This window comes from Ornithorhynchus anatinus, chromosome 8 (genome assembly GCF_004115215.2).
Source record: "Ornithorhynchus anatinus isolate Pmale09 chromosome 8, mOrnAna1.pri.v4, whole genome shotgun sequence".
NCBI lineage: Eukaryota > Metazoa > Chordata > Mammalia > Monotremata > Ornithorhynchidae > Ornithorhynchus > Ornithorhynchus anatinus.
Genome location: NC_041735.1, coordinates 69,850,393 through 69,866,458, shown reverse-complemented (window position 1 = coordinate 69,866,458; position 16,066 = coordinate 69,850,393). Strand labels below are relative to the sequence as shown.

Here is a 16,066-nt window from a genome sequence, read left to right as displayed (position 1 = left end):
TCTATATTTTGCCTCCTCTTCCAACCATTTGTGAACAACAAGGCTTCCCGTCGCCTCATTAGATTGTAAATTCCTTGAGGGTGGGAATGGTGCCAGCCTACTGAGGGCACCCAGTACAGCATTCGGCACCCCATAGGTGCCCAGTACAGGACTCCGCACACAGTAGGTACCTGATAGAGTGATCTACACCCAGCGTGTGTCCAGTGCAGTACTCGGCACACAGCAGGTGCTCAGTACAGTGCCCCACATCCAGTTGGCACCCAGCGCAGCACTCTGCACACAGCAGGTGACTAGGTCAGTGCGCCCGATAGGCGCCCGATACAGTACTAGGCACCCATACGGCGCTCTGCACCCAGTAGACATCCAGTATAGTGTTTTGGCCCTACGAGGCTCCCAGCGCAGCACTCCGCACGCAGCAAGTGGCCAGGACAGCGCTCTGCACGTAGTAGGTGTCCAATACGACCCGGCCCACCCAGTAAGCGGCCCCATGCCGGCAGTTGTGCCTCTACCTTTTTTGTTGTTGGGAGGTTCCCGGTTCATCTTCTCGTAGCACTTGAACTGGGAATCTATGATCTTCTGGCGCTCCGGGGACTGGCGGCTTACCATGGCCACGAGCACGGGGTCCGTGTAGTTCACGGCAGATGACGGGCCCGGGGCCAGGCTCTGCAGGACAAGGACAGTGTGTGGGGCGGGAGGATGAGCGGGCCAGGGGAGGGTGGGTGAGGGGAGGGTGGACGTGGGCAGTGGGAACCACAGCTCCTGAGCCTCAGACATGGCGCTCCAAGAGTCCATCCCTGACTAAGCCCTCAATTCCTTCACGACATCGCTCAAGTCTGTCCTTTCGTCTCCATCCAAACTGCTCCCTTGTTAATGCCAGCACTCATCCTGGCCTGCCTTGACTAATAATAATAATAATAATGTTGGTATTGTTAAGCACTTACTATGTGCAGAGCACTGTTTTAAGCCCTGGGGTAGATACAGGGTAATCAGGTTGTCCCCCGTGGGGCTCACGGTCTTCATCCCCATTTTACAGATGAGGTCACTGAGGTACAGAGAAGTGAAGTGACTTGCCCACAGTCACACAGCTGACAAGTGGCAGAGCCGGGATTCGATTACTGTAGCAGCCTCCTTGGGACCACTCTGACCACCCAGAATCCCGTCTCTCCTCACTTCAGTCGATACTTCACTTCGCTGCCTGGATCATTTTTCTATAAAAACCTTCAGGACACGTCTCCCCACTCCTCAAGTGGTGGCCCGTCTTCCTCCGCATCAAACATAAATGCTTCACCACCGGCTTTAAAGCATTCAATCTCCTTACCTCCTCCTACATTACCTGGATCCTGGATCAAAGGGAGAGTCTTATCTATGATTATAATTATTATTATAAGCTCTCCTACTACAATCCAGCTGGCACACTTCATTCCCCTGATGCCAACCTCACTGTATCTCGATCTCGTCTATCCGGCCGCCGACCTCTCGCCCTAGTCCTGCCTCTGGCTTGGAACACCCTCCCGCTTCATATCCCGCAGACAATGATTCTCCCCCACTTCAAAGCCTTATTGAAGGCCCACCTCCTCCAAGAGGCCTTCCCTGACTAAGCCCTCCTTTCCTCTTCTCCCATTCCCTTCTGTGCCACCTTGACTTGCTCCCTTTATTCATCCCCCCTCCCAGTCCCATAGCACTTATGTACATATCTGTCATTTTATTTATTTCTATTAGTGTCCGTCTCCCCGTCTAGACCGTGAACTCACCGTGGACAGGAAATAAGGCTCACCTCCTCCAAAAGGCCTTCCCAGACTAAGCCCCCTTTTCCTCGGCTCCCTCTCTCCTCCCCATCGCCCCAACTCGCTCCCTTTGCTCTACTCTCCCCACCCCACAGCACTTGTGTAAATATGTGCATATCTATAATTCTATTTATTTATATTAATGCCTCTTGTTTTGCTGTGTATATATTCATTCAATAGTATTTATTCAATAGTATTTATTGAGCGCTTACTATGTGCAGAGCACTGTACTAAGCGCTTGGGATGAACAAGTCGGTAACAGATAGAGACGGTCCCTGCCGTTTGACGGGCTTACAGTCTAATTATATATCTATAATTCTATTTATTTTAATTGATGCTATTGATGCCTGTTTGCTTGTTTTGATGTCTGTCTCCCCCCTTCTAGTTTGTAAGCCTGTTGTGGGCAGGAATTGTCTCTCTTTATTGCTGAACTGTACTTTGCAAGCACTTAGTACAGTGCTCTGCACACAGTAAACGCTCAATAAACGCAACTGAATGAATGAATGAATATATTGTATTCTCCCCAGTGCTTAGTACAGTGTACTGTACACAGTAAGCTCTCAATAAACATAATTGATTGATTAGGGAAGCATCGTGGCTCAGTGGAAAGAGGCCGGGCTTGGGAGTCTGAGGTCGTGGGTTCTAATCCCGGCCCCGCCACTTGTCAGCTGTGTGACTTTGGGCAAGTCACTCAACTTCTCTGGGCCTCAGTGACCTCCTCTGGAAAATGGGGATGAAGACTGTGAGCCCCACGTGGGACAACCTGATGACGCTTAGAACAGTGCTTTGCACATAGTAAGAGCTTAACAAATGCCATCATCATTATGATGATTATTATTATTATCTATTCAATGCCTCTTCTCACTCCTACTTAGACTGTGAGTCCTATGTGGGACAGGGACTGTGTCTGACCTGATTATCTTGTATCTTCCCCAGGGTTTTCACATAACAAGTGCTTAATAAACATCACAATTATTTTTATCTATTCCTGCTGGGGTCCAGCCTGCACACTTCACTCCTCTAACATCAACCTCCTCACTGTCCCTCCATCTCATCTCTCTCTCTGTTGCTCACACCCTCCCTCCTGCATAGAACTCCTTCCTTCTTCACTTCCAGCCAACCACCATTCTACCCATCAATTCATCAATCAATCCGTATTCATGGAGCACTTACTGTGCACACAACACTGTACTAAGCACTTGGGAAAGTACAATATAACAGAATTGGCAAATCAGAAATTCAGTTTTTGCTGTGACATTCTGAAAGTATCAGAATTCCTGGATCAAAGGGAGAGTCTTATCTATTATTATTATTATTAATTTATAATAATGGTATTTGTTAAGCACTTACTATGTACCAGGCACTGTATTAAGCGCTAGGGTGGGTACAAGCAAATCAAGGGGTGGGGGAAAAGGCCAATAATAGGACAAGCATCCCTTACAATCTCTGGTAGGAGACATGAACCCAGATACGTGGCTTAGCAGAAAGAGCTCGGACTTCAGAGTCGGAGGTCGTGGGTTCTAATCCCAGCTCCACCACTTGTTAGGCTTTGTGGATTTGGGCAAGTCACTTCACTTCTCTGTGCCTCAGTGACCTCATCCGTAAAATGGGGATGAAGACTGTGAGCCCAACGTGGGACAACCTGATTACCTTGTATCTACCCCAGTGCTTAGAACAATGCTTTGGCATGTAGTAAGCACTTAACCAATACCACCATTATTATTATTATTATTACCAAGAATGGACAGGTTTTAAGACATCCCATTTATAGATCGTATATTTTCATATGAATCTATTTGCATTATTCAAGTTAATGTCTGTCTCACCCTCTATACTGTAAGCTCGTCATGAGCGGAGAACGTGTCTGCTAATTCTGTTGTATTGGGCCCTCCCAAGCGCTTAGTACAATCCTCTGCATTCATTCATTTAATTGAATCTTTTGAGCACTTACTGAGTGCACAGCACTGTACTAAGCACTTAGGAGAGTACAGTATAACAATAAACAGACACATTCCCTGTTCATGAGGGGCTTATGGTCTAGACTGCATATAATAAACAGTCAATAAATATAACTGATTGATTGATTGGTTGATTAGATCATGCTAACTCTAGCTAAGCAAACGATGCTGAGTGTAACGGCAGTTCACCGCCCCTACTGCCAAGAATTGACCAAAGTCTTCCAATAATCCCGGACCCCATGAACCCTCAGGACAACCAGGCCTGTGGCCAAAAAGCGCACAGAGTGGGAAGGGGAAGAAGGAAGTCACGTGCCTCCGGGATGGAAACCTTCGCACTCGACAGTGACCATTGTTAGACACCCCCAACACAGCCCAACTGAAATCATCCCCTTCCCACCCACCCAGTAGCTTCTCCCAATGGTTCCCCTCCCTCTAATTTGCCCCAGCCAGCACCCTCTTTCTTCATTTGCCTCAAGGCTATGGAGGAAGCAGGAGAGGTAGTATAGCAAAGAGAAGCAAATGTTCAAAAACTAATTGCCTGGTAGCAACTGCAAATCCTGCTTTGGCTAGAAAATGGATTGCAGAACTAGGTCAGACTTACCCACTTTTGGGCTTCGCTCTGAAAATGCTACCAAATCCTCCTGGCCAAGAGGGACTCCTGCCTAGCTGCTTCTCTCTTTGAGCAGCACACCCCCGTGGGAAGGTAAAGGGGGACAATCCGTACTCCTCGGGGCAACCCAACCCACAGCAGGTGAGTGGTGGAGCCGGGATTAGGGGACCTGGATTCTAATCCCGGCTCTGCCACTGGCCTGCTTGCTGACCTTGGAAAAGTCACTTGACTTTTGAGCTGTAAAACGGGGATTCGACATCCCTTCTGAAAGCCCAACTCCTCTGGGAAGCCTTCCCTGATTAGCCTCTCATCTCTTCATCCTGAATCCCAACCTCCTGTGTCCATACTCCTAAACATTGAGTTCTGACCACCCCCACTCCCTACCACACCTCTGTCTAGATCTTTAAACACAGTTGTTCCTCCTCGCTGTAATTTTTCATGTCTGTTTCCCCCAATAGATTGTAAGCTTCTTGAAAGAAGGGGTCATGCCTTCTAACTCCTTCGTACTCTCTCAGACATTCAGTACAGAGCTCTGCACACAGTACGTGCTCAATAAATACCACTGCTTGATTGATTCAGTCTCCCTCTCTGTCTGCCTTTCTATCTCATCTCCTCTCTCTGCCTTTCTCTCTGTCTCTGCCTCTTCTTTCTATTCCCCACTCTGTTTCCCTTTCTCTGTCTCTCTTCCTCTCTAAGCTCCCGTCTCGTTCTCCCTCTGTCAATCAATCAATCAATCACATTTATTGAGCACTTATGTTCAGAGCACTATACCAATCTCTTGGGATAGTACAATGCAACAGAATTAGCAGACACGTTCCCTGCCCATAACGATCTTAACGTCTCCCCCTCTCTGTCTTACTCTCCCTCTGTCTCTCTCCCTGTCTCTACATATTTTTACGCATATGTGAAGAGCACCCATCTATATGGATCACTTCTACTTTGCAAAATAAAAAGAATAATTTCATTTCCTGCTACAGATTCCACAGTGAGATGGAATATTTGGGCTAAGCTCTCCACCCCACTGGAGCCAACATAAGGGATGATTGATTTTTAACATCTGTGCTTACTTTTTGTATCATCTTTTCATGGACCTTGAAAAGGCCATTTAGCTGTGTCTCTCTCTTTCCTTCTCTGTCTCTCTGTCTCTCTCCCCCCTGCCCATAGATCTCTCCTTTTTATTTCTCTCTCTTGTTCCTGGCGAACATAGTGTTCTGCAGTCTGAGACACACTCATCCTGCCCACAGGGATTCCTTTGAAGACTCGAAACCTTTGACCTGCTGCTTCTTGGAACTAGCAGCCTGTAGATGACAGCAGCTGAGTCCCTCGGGTCCTTCTTTGGGGTGCTAATTCTCCCCTGTCTCCCCCCGTGCCTCAAGCATCCCCTTTCCCAAGGCATGCCCCAATCTCTTACCTTCAAACTCCTCCTTCCTCAGCCTCAAATGTTGGTCTAATCTTTACTGCTTGCCTTTTTTCCCCAGGAGCCGATGAAGACTTATGAATCCTTTTCCTTTCCAAATAATGATATTTATGGCATTTTTTTCAGTGCTTCCTGGGTGTCAAACCTTGTGCTCAGCACTTGGGTTGGTGCACAAGAATCAGATCGAAGCCAGTCCCAGCCCTACCCTGGGCTCCCCATCTCAGGGGGAGAGAGAATGAGGATCTCATGCCCATTTTACAGACGAGGACCTGGAGGCCCAGGGAAAATAAGAGACTTACCCAAGGTGACAAAGCAGGCTTGGGGAGGAGCCGGGACCAGACCCAGAGGCTCCCAAACCCGGCTCTGAACACTGACCGCTACCAAGATCTCTCACTGGGTATTTAAATTCTGCCCTCTGCTAGACAGCTGTTGAGGGGCAGCCATTCATTCAACTCAATTTATTGAGTGCTTACTGTGTGCAGAGCACTGTACTAAGATGTACTGAGTCTCTATCAGCCACCTCCATGCTTCCCATCAGACTCATACTGCCATCCTCAGGCTGGGTTGGCTGGGAGTGGAGGTACTTTAGAGGACACCCCCAAGGGACTCCACAGAGGGGAAATCAGCCAGCCCCTGCAGCCGCCCAGGATGGGTGGAGACGGGACGAGACACCCACTAATGGGAGAGACGGAAACAGCCCCTTATTTCAATAAATCCCAGACCTCCAAAATAGTGGTGGGCTTTCTGAGTGGTCTAGGAGCCCTCTTCCATCCCCCTTTTCTTCAGCTCCCCCTCCCTTCCCGGTCACCTCTACTCTTTCCCTTTGCTCTTCCCCTCCTTGTCCCTGCTCAACAGCACTTACGCACATATGTATATATCTATAATTCTATTTATTCATATTGATGCCTGTTTACTTGTTTTTGATGTCTGTCTCCCCCCTCTAGATTGTAAGCCCGTTGTAGGCAGGGATTGCCTCTGTTTATTGCTGTATTGTACTTTCCATGCGCTTAGTACAGTGCTCTGCACACAGTAAGCACTCAATAAATATGATTGAATGTGTTAATCATTCAGTCAGTCATATTTATCCAGTGACTGCAATGGGGCGGGTCCCATACTTGGCAGTTGGGAGAACACAAGGCAGGGGCAGACGCCATCCCTGGCCTCAAGGAGCTTCCAGTCTAACTGAATTCCAGAATATCACCTCTTAGACTGATGAGTAGCGTCAGTGGCCTATGTACTGAGTGCCCACCTAGAACAGGGCCCTGTAGTAGGCAGCTGTGGGAATGCAAAAGGAGCTAACTGTGGATAATAATAATGATAATAATAATAATGGTATTTCCTAAGCACTTACTATGTGTCAAACACTGTTCTAAGCACTGGGGTAGATACAAGCTCAGCAGGTTGGACAGATTCCCTGTCCTACATAGGGTTCACCATCTTAATCCCCATTTTGCAGATGAGGTAACTGAGGCCCAGGGAAGTTAAGTGACTTGCCTTAGGTCACATAGCAGACAAGTGGCAGAGCCAGGATTAGCAACATGGCTCAGTGGAAAGAGCCCAGGCTTGGGAATCAGAGGTTGTGGGTTCTAATCCCGGTTTATCAGCTGTGTGACTTTGGGCATGTCACTCAACTTCTCTGTGCCTCAGTTACCTCATCTGAAAAATGAGGATGAAGACAGTGAGCCCCATGTGGGACAACCTGATTACCTTGTATCTACCCAGTGCTTAGAACAGTGCTTGGCACATAGTAAGCACTTAAATACCAAAATTATTATTATTATTATTATTCTGACTCCCAGGTCCAGGCTCTGTCCACTAGGCCGTGCTGCTTCCCAGAGTAGGTCCCTGTACTCTAAAGCTCTACTAGATAATGAATTTACAAAGCCACCCAACCTGGGATTTCGCTCCCAATCCAGACTTGGCCTGTCCAGCTCAGGGCTCTGTGTCCAAGAGCAGCATGGGGATCCTTGGGGGAACTGTGTGCTGGTCACCCTCCTGGACCCCCCCCCCCCGCCCATCTCATTCACTCTATTGACGTTATGTAATGGGAAGCAGTGTGGACCAGTGGATAAAGCTTAGTACAGTGCTCTGCACATAGTAAGCGCTCAATAAATACTACTGAATGAATAAAGCATGGATCTGAGAATCAGAGGATCTGCATTCTAATCCTGACTCCACCGTTTACCCGCTGTGTGACCTTGGGTAAGTCACTTAACTTCTCTGGGCCTCAGTTTCCTCACGTACAAAATGGGAATTCAAGAGCTGTTCTCCCTCCTACTTAGGCTGTAAGCCCCATGTGGGACTAAGACTGTGTCTGGTTTTATTAACTTTACCCCAGTGCTTAGAACAATGCTTGACACATAGTAAGTGCTTAACAGATACCATTACAAAAACCCCTGAAGATTGAAAAAATGCTAGGCTGAGTCTGATTATCTTTTCCAGGTTCTGGATTTAGGAAAAAAAATGCTCATTATCTCAGGGAAAAATTCATCAAAGCTTATCAACCCTGAGATTCTTTCAGCAGGGAGAGGATCTGTGAAGGCTCTCCATCCTTCTGTCCGTCTGTCGTTCTGCTCGTCTACCCATCTGGCAGGAGAATATTCCCCTCTGCAGCTTCCCAGGGCAGGTTTGTTCCAGTCGAGTCTGTCCGTCTGCCGGGGCCTTCATTTCCCAGGAATTATAGCGGGGAAGAGAGGAGAAGGGAAGAGGAGAATGGAGGAGGGAGGCGGGGACAGTGGGGGAGATGATCTCTCCAGGGGAAGGGAGGGGGAGAAGAGAGGAGGGCAGGGCTGAGGAAGAGGTGCGGGGGAGAGGATCTCTCCAGGAGAGGGGAGGGAAGGAGGGAAGAAGAGGTGCAGGGGAGACAATCTCTCCAGGAGAGAGGGTGGGGAGGGGGAGGGAAGAGCAGAGGAAAGAGAGGAGAGGAGATGGCAGGGATGAGGATGAGTGAGGGGGAATGATGCTTGGGAGCGTGGGGCAGAGGAAAAGAAGGGGCGAGGACAGCAGGGGTGATAGGAGGGAGAGATGATCTCTCCAAGAGAGATGGGGGTGAGAAGAGAGGAAAGGGGAGAGGAGGACGGGGAAGAAGTAAGGGAAGGGAGGGGACAGCAGTGATGAAAAGGAAGGCGAGATGATCTCTCCAGAAGAAGAAGAGGGGAGAGGAGAGGGAAAGGGGAAGGGGAGAGGATGGCAGGAGTGAGGAAGAGCTGAGGGGAGATCATCACTCCAGGTGGCTGTTGTGGATTCAGAATTTCCTTGCCCAACATTTGGCCAACAGGGGCCCGGACCCAAGTCTGGGTGAGTGCCTTCTCCGGAATGACCCCGGCACTGGAGAACCGTAACTCTCCCCGGCTCCTCTGGGCCAACGTGTCAGTCTAGCCAGACACCCGCCACTCCCTTCTAACCAGCCTGGCCCCCGCCGTCTCCCCCCTTTTGTTTGTTTGTTTGTTGATGGAATTTATTAAGCACTTACTATGTGCCAGGCACTGTTCTAAGCGCTGGGGTAGATACCAATTGATCAGGTTGGACCCAATCCCTGTCCCAGATGGGGTTCATGGTCTTCATTCCTTTGGACAGATGAGGTAACAGAGGCCCAGAGAAGTGAAACGATGTGCCCAAGGTCACACAGCAGACAAGTGGAGGAGCTGGGGTTAGAACCCGGGTCCTTCTGACTCCCAAGGCCATGCTCTACTAGGCCACGCTGCTTCTCCATCCAGCCTGGCCCCCACCATGTCCCTCCATCCGGCCTGGCTGCCCAACTGGACCATGGCCCAGCTCCCCGGGCACCCTTCCCTACGGTCCCTTGTGTGGTGGTTTAGCAGCTGTAGGTGTGATGTCACACCAAAAGCTCGAGTAAATGATGTCACACACGATGACCAAACCACCATACTTTAGGAGGCTAGGCGGTGAAGGTAGGGACTTTGGACCCCCATTGTATGGAGGGAATGGAGGGAGGGAGGGTGTGGGAGGACCATGGGTCTCTAGCCCAGGATTCGGTCTCCCATCAGGGCACTGGGACGCTTGGAAAACGATGGGCTGACTGCTCCCTTGGACACCTAGTTACTTGGAAAGTAGTGGACCGTCCAACATGCTGGGAGTCAGAAGGACTTGGGTTCTACTACAGCTCCGACACATGTCTGCTGTGTGACCTTGGGAAAGTCACTTCACTTCTCTGGGCCTCAGTTACCTCATCTGTAAAGGAGAATCAGACCGTGAGCCCCATGGGGAACAAGGACTGGGTCCAACCTGATGAATTTGTAACTACTCCAGTGCTTAGAACAGTGCCTGGCACATAGGAAGCACTTCACAAGTACCATAATAATTATTATTATTACCCTGATTTTTTATCAGGGTATTTGTTAAGCGCTTCCTACGAGCCAGGCACGACACACTAGGGTAGATACACACTAATCGGGTTCGACACAGTCCGTGTCCCATACGGAGCTCACAGTCTCAATCCTCATTTTACAGATGAGGGAACTGAGGCTCAGACAAGTAAGGTGACTTGCCCAAAGTCACACAGCAGACAAGTCATGGAGTGGGATTAGAATCCAGTTCCTCTGACTCCCAGGCCCATGCTCTTTCCACTGGGCCATGCTGATTCTCCCTTCTCCATCCCTGACTCTCCCCCAGGGACTTAGCAAATAACCATCTAGCACCCCTGACTTATCCCTCTCCATCCCTGGCTTCCCTGCAGTGACTCACCACTGACCAGCTCAAACCCCTGACTGTCCCCTGTCCACCTAACTCTCCCCCGGTGACCCAGCAGGGACCATCCCGCACCCCTGACTCTCCCCTCTCCATCCCTGACTCTCCCCCAGCGACCCAGCACGGACCCAGCCGACCCCACCGACTCTCCATTCTCCATCCCCGTCTCCAGGCCCCGGCGATCAGTCCTCCCCGAACTTACAATGAGGAGCAGGGTCACGTAGAAACAGCTGGGCAAGGCTGGTCTGTCCATGGCTGGGCGTTTTCGGTAAGGAGTCAGGTGGCTGGGGATCCTGGGAATGACACGGGAATTCATTCATTCAATCATATTTATTGACTGTTCACCGTGTGCAGAGCACTGTACTAAGTGCTTGGGTGAATAGACTTCAACGATAAGCAGATAGGAATCTTAGTTATCAGGAGGGGGTTGCCTTGCCTAACCCCTGCTACTGAAATCAGTTAAGCAGTCAATCCACAGAATTAACTGAGTGCCCATTGAAATAATAGTAATAATGATGATGATGGTATTTGTTAAGCGCTGTTCTAAGCACGGGGGGATGCAAGGTGTTCAGGTTTTTGCACGTGGGGCTCACAGTTTTAATCCCCATTGTCCAGATGAGGGAATTGAGGCACAGTTAAATGAAGTGATTTGCCCAAGGTCACCCAGAAGAAAAGTGGCGGAGCCAGAATTTAGAACCCATGACCTTCTGACTCCCAGGACTGTGCTATATCCTCTACACTACGGGTCCCCGTCAGGGGGAATTGCTTCTCCACACAAGGGTTGTTTCTCTCTCTTCTTCCTCTCTACTTTCTCCCTCCTCCTTCCCCTCTCCTTCAGGAAGCAGCAAAGGTGTGATTGAGAGAGGCTGGAATTAACGAAGTATAAATTTAATTAAGATGACCTGAGTGTTCTAATCAGTGTAATTTTCCATGCAGGATTGGAAGCTGAAACTGTGGAAAATAAAAAGCCAGCCACCCACGGCCACCCACTGTCACCCACCGTCACCCACTGCCACCCACAACCACCTACTTCCACCCAAGCAACCAGGACCTGCGGGGGTGGAGGCAGCAGACAGTAGGGAAAAATGCGACTGAGCCAGAGGAGCAACAACTGGTGGGGCGGCTGGAGGGGGTGAGGATCTTGGGAGGGGGGGCACTGCCCCAGCTGAGTCTCTGAAGAATTTATGGGGAGAAACAGGAATCTGGCCAGCAGATCTTCATGCTCACAGAGGGCAGAACTAGAGAAAAGGGGATTGAACTAAAGCTGGAAGGATTTTGGCTGGACCTTCAGGTGAGAAGCAGTAATGGTCTAATCGATAGAGCCCGGGCCTGGAGTCAGGGGACCTGTGTTCCAGCCCCGGCTCTGCCGTGTGCTTGCTGTGTGACCGTGGGCAAGTTCATTCATTCATTCAATTGTATTTATTAAGTGCTTACTGTTTGCCGAGCACTGTACAACAATAAACAGTGACATTCCCCGCCCACAATGAGCTCACAGTATGTGCCTCAGTTACCTCACCTGCAAAATGGGGACTAAATCCCTGTTCTCTCTCCTACTTAGATTGTGAGTCCCATGTGGGGCAGGGACTGTGCCCAACCTAATTAACTTGTACCTTCCCCAGTACTTAGAACCTAGTTTGACACAGAATAAGTGCTTAACAAATACCATAACCCTCCCCCCCCCACAAAATTGTAGAAGGAAGAAATCTCTCATTCTCATGTGAGGGGCTAGGGGGACCCCAAGATGCTCTCTATCCCGGAATTCTTCCAGAATAGCTGAAAGGAAACAACACAAACTATCTGTCATCCACATCATGATCATGATCAATTATTATGATCACGAGAATCAGCTGGGAGAGCACTGTACCAGACTACTACTTTGTGCAGAGTGCTGAACTGGTTATCTAGTGATTGCAGGGAGTTGTGCAGTATATTACTGTGTTCCCGGAGATGTACTGGGTGTCTATTATGTGCAGCGCACTGTACTGGGCATCTACTGTGTGCAGAGCACTGAACAATAATAATAATAATGATGGTATTTGTTAAGCGCTTACTGTGTTCCAGGCACTGTACTAAGCGCTTGGGTAGATACAAACAAATTGAGTTGGACACAGTCCCTGTCCCATGTGGGGCTCACCGTCTCAATCCCCATTTTACAGATGAGGGAACTGAGACCCAGAGGAGTGAAGTGACTGGCCCAAATTCACCCAGCAGACAAGTGGCAGAGTCAGGATTAGAACCCAGGTCCTTCTGACTCCTAGTCCCGTGCTCTACCCACTAGGCCACAGTGCTTCTCTGAACTTTACCTACTGTGTGACAGGGCTGTAGTGAGCACTTAGGAGCACGTGAGAAGAGCAACAGATACAATCTCTGCCCTCACAGAGCTTTCTTTCCAGGGGGGAAGAGTTGATCATGGTGGAGTGGGGGTAGGAAGCCCTTCTCAGGCTGGCCTCCGAATTCACCTTCCTGTCCGAGACGAGAACCGTAAGAGAGGGAATGCCCTCCAATGAAGAGCGAGCTTAATGAGAATAGTGGGAACATCATCTTCCCCGGGAGCTCCCCCTATAATTAGAATTTACTTCCTGGCCTCACTGGTGGCCTGGAAGCAGACGGAGCTGATGCTCAATTAGCAATAGCTTCGAAACCGAAATGACGGATATTGTTTCTAATTGCCTTCTGTATAGATTACAATGCTGGCAATTATGCCTCAAATGCAAATTTCACAAATGGATCAAAATAGCTTGGGAGAACAGCTCAGCCTTGAACAGTGGAAATACAGCATCTTAGGTTTTAAACAAAACAAAACCCAAAGAAACGTTACTACTAAATTAGCTTCGATAAGGCCATCAGATCATGAATGCCTCTGTCCTCGGTCAACCCTGAAGACCCGGAACCTAGGACTCTGAACGATCAATCATCAATCAATCAGTGGCATTTAGTGAAGGCACTTAGTGCTTGAGAGAGCACAATACAACAGAGTTCAGAGTCGCCTCAGGGCCTTTGGGAGGTGCCACGTCCTGGTTGTCTTGGACATGGGCCTATGTTAAGGGTGGATCCAGCATGGACCATCCAACACCCCCCTAACTCTCCCCCTCCATCCCGAGTCCCTCAATGACCCAGCGTGGACCATCCAACACCCCTGACCCTCCCTCAGTGACCCAGCACGGTCCATCCGACATCTCTGACTCTCCCCTCTCCATCCCTGACCCTCCTCCGGTGATCCAGCATGGACCACCCAACACCCTTGACTCTTCCTTCTCCATCCCTGACTCTTCCTCAGTGACCCAGCACGGACCATCCAACGGCCCTGACTCACCCTCTCCATCCCTGACCATCCCCCAGTGACCCAGCACGGACACTCATCAGTGGATCTGTCCCAAACTCTGCAGTGCTTTGGGTTTCATGGCTCCCTGCCATGGGAAACCATGGTTCCTGCTGTTGGCTCTGACCCTGCTGCCCTCCAGCTCCAAGTGGGTCCCTCCCCTGGGGACCCAGGGGAGGTGGCATTTGGGGAACAGCAATTCCAGAGTCACCTTAGTTTAGAGAAGCAGCGTGGCTCAGTGGAAAGAGCACGGGCTTTGGAGTCAGGGGTCATGGGTTCGAATCCCAGCTCTGCCACTTATCACCTTGTGACCTTGGGCAAATCACTTAACTTCTCTGTGCCTCAGTTACCTCATCTGTAAAATGGGGATTAACACTGTGAGCCCCACGTGGGACATCCTGATTCCCTTGTGTCTACCCCAGCGCTTAGAACAGTGCTCTGCACATAGTAAGCGCTTAACAAATACCAACATTATTAGTATTACTGGTCATTTATTCATTCATTCATTCAGTTGCATTTAATGAGTGCTTACTGTGGGCAGAGCACCATACTAAGTGCTTGGGAAAGTACAACAGAACAATAAACGGACACATTCCCGGCCCACAACAAAGTCTAGAGGAGGAGAGAAGACAGACATTAAATAAATAAACTACAGATTTGTCCGTAAGTGGTGTGGGGCTGGGAGGGGGGAAGAACAAAGGGAGCAAGTCAGGGTGACACGGAAGGGAGTGGGAGAAGAGGAAAGGGGGGCATAGTCAAGGAAAGTGTCTTGCAGATGTCCCTTCAATAACGTTTTGAAGGAGGGGAGAATAATTGTCTGTCAGATTTGAGGAGGGATGGTGTTGCAGGCCATGGGGAGGACGTGGGCAAGGGGTCGGCGGAGAGTTAGGTAAGATGGAGGCAAAGTGAGAAAGTTAGCATTAATAATAATGTTGGTATTTGTTAAGCGCTTACTATGTGCCGAGCACTGTTCTAAGCGCTGGGGTAGACATAGGGGAATCAGGTTGTCCCACGTGGGGCTCACAGTCTTAATCCCCATTTTACAGATGAGGGAACTGAGGCACAGAGAAGTTAAGTGACTTGCCCACAGTCACACAGCCGACAAGTGGCAGAGCTGGGATTCGAACTCATGAGCCCTGACTCCAAAGCCCGTGCTCTTTCCACTGAGCCACGCTGCTTCTCGGGGAGCATTAGGGGAGTGAAGTGTGTGGACTGAGTTGTAGCAGAAGATTAGCGAGATGAAGTTGAAGGGGGCAAAGTGATTGAGTGCCTGAAAGCCAATGGTGAGGAGTATTTGTTAAATGCGGAGGTGGATGGGCTACCACTAGAGTTTCTTGAGGAGTGGGGAAACACGGCCTGAGCGTTTCTGTAGAAAAATGATCCAGGCAGCAGAGTGAAGTATGGACTGGAGTGGGGAGAGAGAGGAGATTGGGAAGTCAACAAGGAAGCTGTTGCAGTAATCCAGGCTGGATAGGATTTGACATTTGACACCTTCAACTGAGACCTGTTCCTATCCTTCCAGGGAGTGATTATTATCCCAGGCTTGGAGCCATTACCTCTCCAGGTCTGACTGACCCCAGATTCCCAGGCTGGGGAAAGATCAGTCAGGGAAATTCTGCACATGTCCTTGAAACCCAACTTGCTCTGTTAATGACATAAAGGAATAAACATTTCTTCTTAACTTCCCACAAATGAGGCACTCTGAACTCTGACCATGGACTTAGAATTCTTCAAGGGGGGACTCAGTGCCTTCCTTAACTGGGCTATGTCAGCTGTCTGGTAACAATAATAGTAATACTAATGATAATAATAGCTATTGTTAAGTGCTCACTATGTGCCAAGCACTGTACTAAGCACTGGGATGGATGCAAGATAAGCAGCTTGGCCTAAAGGATAGAGCACGGACCTGGGATTCAGAAGGACCTAGGTTCTAATTCCAGCTCTGCCACTTCTCTGTGCCTCAGCTATCTCGTCTGTGAAACGGGAATTCAGATTCTGAACCCTATATCAGACTTGGACTCTGTCCAACTTGATTAGCTTGTATTTACCCTAGCGCTTAGTACAGTGACTGGCACATAGTAAGCGCTAAACAAATGCCATAAAAAAAATCAGGTCCCACATGGGGCTCACAGTCAAAGTAGGAAGGAGAGCAGGTATTGAATCCCCATTTTGCAGATGAGGGAACTGAGACCCAGAGAAGTGAAATGACTCACCCGAGATTACTCAGGAGATAAGTGGCGGAGGCAGGATTAGAACCCAGGTCCGCCAACT

At 49.4% G+C, this 16,066-nt stretch overlaps 1 protein-coding gene across 1 annotated transcript in view; it reads right to left on the bottom strand.

The window, feature by feature from the left end:
* The window catches only part of CALCR (calcitonin receptor), a 57,597-nt gene that overhangs the window by 20,900 nt on the left and 20,631 nt on the right, over positions 1–16,066 (bottom strand). The window contains exons 2-3 of the mRNA XM_029070886.2: positions 10,679–10,769; positions 510–663 (exon numbers count right to left, since the gene is read on the bottom strand). Of these exons, the coding sequence (XP_028926719.1) occupies positions 510–663; positions 10,679–10,729 (205 nt within the window). The 5' untranslated portion in view covers positions 10,730–10,769. The remainder of the gene's footprint in view (positions 1–509; positions 664–10,678; positions 10,770–16,066) is intronic.